Source organism: Octopus bimaculoides, chromosome 14, assembly GCF_001194135.2.
Source record: "Octopus bimaculoides isolate UCB-OBI-ISO-001 chromosome 14, ASM119413v2, whole genome shotgun sequence".
Lineage (NCBI taxonomy): Eukaryota > Metazoa > Mollusca > Cephalopoda > Octopoda > Octopodidae > Octopus > Octopus bimaculoides.
This window is the reverse complement of record NC_068994.1, coordinates 6099423-6104465: the sequence shown is the minus strand read 5'-3', so window position 1 is coordinate 6104465 and position 5043 is coordinate 6099423. Positions and strand designations below refer to the sequence as shown.

The window sequence follows — 5043 nt, the reverse complement described above, 5'->3', positions numbered from 1 at the left end:
CTGTGGCCATGCTGGAGCACTGCCTTTAGTCGAGCAAATCGACCCCGGGACTTATTCTTTGCAAGCCTAGTACTTATTCTATCAGTCTCTTTTGCCGAACCGCTAAGTGACGGGGGACATAAACACACCAGCATCGGTTGTCAAGCAATGCTAGGGGGACAAACACAGACACACAAACATACACACACGCATATATATACATATATACGACGGGCTTCTTTCAGTTTCCGTCAACCAAATCCACTCAAGGCTTTGGTCGGCCCGAGGCTATAGTAGAAGACACTTGCCCAAGGTGCCACGCAGTGGGAATGAACCCGGAACCATGTGGTTGGTAAGCAAGCTACTTACCACACAGCCACTCCTGCGCCTAACTGTAGATGTTGCAACATACCTGGGACTAGTATTGAACCTGCACTCCTTGTATCTTCTGCAAATGCTTGCAGTGTTTGCAGTTCCTGCCTCTCCTTGTCCATCTTCACATTTTGTCCATTTTCCTTCTCGCATCAAAAAAGGCTACTCTTTGATTTAATAATTAACGATGGGTTTTGTGTGTTGTTGCCAGGTACTGCCTACAGGTGTCTCCGTTCCGCAGATGAAACAAATAACCTGTGTGGCGTAGACGATGGCAAGTGGCTGTGTGTCTCTGATCGACAGCTTGTTCCTCTCGTTGATATTCTCCTGACTCACATTGCCAGGTATGTGCTCTTTTTTTTTTTTGTTGTTTTCCAACATGTACTCACCATCACTTTGTTTACAATTAAAAATAATAAAAAAAGAAAAAGGAAGCAAAATTCTTATTTTTTTCTTATTTTACTTCTATTTTGCCATTCATCCATCTTCTCTACCCGCTATCCCTGGGAGGATTGTGGATACAGAATCCTTAGTCACCTTCTCTTCAGGGTCCTATCAGAAGTAACTAATCATTAAACCTTCTGGCTGGATTCTCAAGCATTGACTAACTGAAACCATGGATATTATCCAACCATCTTCTTCTTAGTCTACCTCTAGATTTCCTGTTGGTGAGCTCAGCTTGAAGAATTTGTCTTGTGACTCTTTCCTGCGACATCCTAATCGCATGTCTCTAGTAGCAGAGCTGTGACCTCTTGATGCAAAATGGCAGCTTGACCAGGAGAAACTCCCTAATTTTAGATCTAAGCATCCTGTTGCGTAACATTATTCCAGGAGTCCTTCAGAGGGTCTTCCTTTTCTTGTCCTTTCTTGTCTTGCAAGTTACTTGGCGACCTCTCTAGTGCTGGTGGCATGACAAATGCACTTGGTACACGCTGTAAAGGGATCAGCTTTTGGAGGGGGCTTCCAACCGTAGAAAGCATGTCAAAGCTGACATGGAATCTATGAAGTCTTGTGGCTCACTGGATCCTATCAAACTATCCTACCCACGCCAACATAGAAAACAGATGTTAAATGATGATGGTGATGGTGGTGGTGGTGGTGACATTGGAGCTGAGTACTGGCTTCGTAAATGTCTTACTTTGCTTTTATATTTCAGACTGTTAAATGCCTGTACTCATGTGATAGATGACATAACACCTGGACCTCCCCAAATTAAGCCTTCCCTCCCGTCGTTGCCTACTGCTCCTTCCCTGAGTCCAATCAAGCGGAAAGCCAAAGGAGATAAGGATGGCTCGGGGCCATCAGTACTTCTGGGATCAACCATTGATCCCAAAGCTTCAGCAAAATCCACACAAAAAGGTGAGCCAAGTATCTTTTTTTTAATTCTGTAATTTTATTTGTTTATTTGAATTTTTATTTTTCCATTCTTTTCCCCCTTCTTTAATTAAGGAAGTTTCTGATTATTTCATTTATTTTCTATTCACTGTATATGTGTGTGTATCTACAATGATTGAAAAGTCTCTTTTAGCATTTTAGTCTTATAGTATATTGGCTACAGGTATGGCTGTGAAGTTTAGAAGGTTGCTTTTAACCGTGTGGTTTCTCTGGTTTTTTTAGCCATCTTTATCTTCTTGAATCCTGTAGTAATGGTTACCATTTCTTTCTTTTCGTTTCCATTCCCACATATTCTCACTGTAAGGTTTTATTTTGGTTTTGTTTCCAGTATACTTTCACCTCCCTTCCTTTTATTTTGTTTTAAAATAAAAAATAAAAAAAAGTATCATTTTGATAATTCTTAATTTTGCAGAACGAGAAAAAGAAGTAGAAAGGGAAAAAAATCGTAAAGAAGGACTTGGAACTTTCTACAATCTACCTCAATATATGAGAGTTTATGATGTATTAAAAGGTGCTTACTCTAACTACAAGGTATGCAAAAGCTTCTAAATTTTTATATTGTGTGCAGCAGATGGGGAAGCTTCTATGTTTTTGCTTTACCTGCTAGAAATAGCAGTTATATCTTCTTGAATTTTACCAGAAAGGATAAAAAGAAAGAAGGAAGGACATAGTGTGGTAGCACTTTATTTGATCCATGGGGGTTAGGTTCGAAATTCCGATACAGCAATCAAGTTCGGCACATGAAACCTGAAGAAGGCTGGAGCATACAACATTCAAAACATGGTGAAAGCAACAATCAAGATGAGGACACGAGTCTGACTTATATAAACAGAAGACATAATATGAATTCCTCATCTCAGAAATATAGAATTGAATTGAATTCTGTGTCTATGTCTTGGATGGTGTTTCGATGATTTTGTCTCTTACAGCACATTTGTTTGTTTTATAGATCTCTCTGGATTTGAATGTATCAGACAAATTTGGCAGCTTATTGAAAGTAGCACTGGAAGTGTTTGCTAAATTACTGGAAATTTCCTCGCTCTTCGACATTGGGAAATATGCAGAAGAATTTCTAACTTATTTGAAGACAACATTTTCAATGGAGGCCACAAGCACTGTTCTCTGTGTTCAACAGGTTTGTTCTACAGAAATTTACTTTTATTTAAAAAAAAAAAAAAAAAACTTTCATGTTTTCATATGAAGTCAATGTGAATTAAAAAATGAAAAATAAGTGATTTTTGTTTTTTATTCCTTTATCACCTTGCAAGCTCTTACTTTCTGGTTTTTTTTTATGTTTCAGCTGCTGAAAGCACTCTTTGGTACGAACCTGTCTAGCCAGTGGGAGCTTCCGCAAAACTTGAACTGTTCCCATCTACGGCATGGGAAAAGCAGTCGTTTGTCGACCAACATGAAGCCTGGCTTATACCATTGCTGCTTTACACACCCCTATACTCAGTTCACTCAGAGTCTGGCTGGAGCTGCTTTCAGAAGTGGTCAGGCAGACCAAGAGGACAGTACAAAGTATGGGTCATTACGGAGTTTCAATTTTGTTGTTGCAATTAGTGTAATGAAGGTGGATGTGACATAATGATCATTAATGAGATTTAAAATGTCTGTGAAATGAGTCGTCGTCAATAAGATTATAGTTTTTAGAACTATGAACCTTTTTTAAAATATTTCCACCAGCATTACACACTGATTGATTGATTTTGATATGTCATTAATCAGTTGTCTTATTCATGAATATGTAAATAGCTGAGAGGCTTTGTTTTTAATATATTCTTTACGATAAAAACCTGCTCTGCCGCTCTACCCATTTCCCTCAATCTCTAACACCTCATCACCTACCATAAAACTGACCACCCTGTCAGGTTTTGTAGTCTTGTGGGCTGCATGGTGACCTCACTAATACTAGTGGCATGAAAAAAATCACCCTGTACATGTTGTAAAGTAGTTGGTGATAGGAAGGGCATCGGCAATCTTTCGTTACCAGTTCCAAAGTTGTCACTTAAACCACGTGTGTTTATTTACATCATATCAGCCTTTTCCGTAAAAGGGTTTTAGGGTTAGGGTTACGGTTAGAGTTAGGGACGGAAGATGTATATTGCTAAGTTATTACAGGTTGTAATATTGAAAATAGTGTAAATTTTCGCTGGAGCCATCTGAAATTTTGCTAACCGAAAAACATTGATTCTAAAACTTGTTGATTGTAAAACATAATTATGTTGTTTTAAATTCAAATAATTGATGTTTTTTTTTTCAGTAGCCTTGCTTGGTTTAAAAAACGAATTGAACGGAAGACTCCTGCCATATTGAAACCTGGTAGCCGTACCGACAAGGTAAGTCCGTGTGTGTGTGTGTTTGTGTCTCCCGTTTTCATGCATTTGGCTATAATACTACAGAAAGCCAATCTGTGTTGAATCTACAGAACTGGATCCTGTTTAGTTTCTGCAGTGTTCAGCAGACAAGAGAAAAATATTCTCTTTGATCAGCACGTTCCATATTTATAGCATTTTAATTTAAATCCTTATTATAGAAAATTTAAGTCTATTTTTCAAAATTTTAATTTTTTTCTTTGTTCCTTGAATGTTTTTTTACTCCGATGCTCTAGAAGCATTTGTAAGTTTTGTCTTCAAAGACTTAAATTGAAATTTAAAGTAAATTTTCTCAAATATCTTTTCAGATACATTTTTATTTTCGTTTATATATATTTTTTATACTTGTTTCTTTGTCTTCCTCATTTTTTCTTCTTTTTTTTCCTATCTTAACTGTTCTTTTTTTTTTTTTCCTCTTATGCAATTTCACTCTGTTAATTAAAAATTTTCATTTCCTCTTTTTCTTCTCAGTCTTCAATTGCATGGTACATCCGATTGTTTGAGCCACTGGTAATCAAGGCTCTTAAGCAGTACACTGTGACCAGCTCTCTGCCACTGCAGACTGAAGTGCTGGGTTTGTTGTCCCAGTTGGTACAGTTGAGGGTCAATTACTGTCTTTTGGATTCTGATCAGGTAACACCATAAGATCTTTTCTCACATCCTCCTCCTCCTCCCACCTCCTATCATTTCTAATTTTTGTAATGAGAGAATGTATTTCACTAGAATTATTATATGTTTACGAGAGCTTGACAGGCATCTTCAGCCAGCGAGTCATGCTACTCCAGGCTGATGACGAGCAAAAACTCAGAAACATGTCTGTGGATGCAGGCTTAGCTAAGTGGAGGTGCTTGTCTCCCCCTCGTAAACATAAGGACACAGGAAATGTGTTAAGGCCAACAGGAAGCGGTGCAGCTTCCTAGGG

The 5043-nt window shown here is 38.1% G+C and overlaps 1 protein-coding gene across 1 annotated transcript in view; it reads left to right on the top strand.

Moving 5' to 3' along the window:
- Positions 1 to 5043, top strand: part of LOC106883334 (huntingtin) — a 71542-nt gene that overhangs the window by 29607 nt on the left and 36892 nt on the right. The window contains exons 18-24 of the mRNA XM_052973011.1: positions 553 to 695; positions 1508 to 1710; positions 2159 to 2277; positions 2696 to 2881; positions 3047 to 3267; positions 4010 to 4085; positions 4593 to 4754. Coding sequence (XP_052828971.1) covers positions 553 to 695; positions 1508 to 1710; positions 2159 to 2277; positions 2696 to 2881; positions 3047 to 3267; positions 4010 to 4085; positions 4593 to 4754 — 1110 coding nt within the window. The remainder of the gene's footprint in view (positions 1 to 552; positions 696 to 1507; positions 1711 to 2158; positions 2278 to 2695; positions 2882 to 3046; positions 3268 to 4009; positions 4086 to 4592; positions 4755 to 5043) is intronic.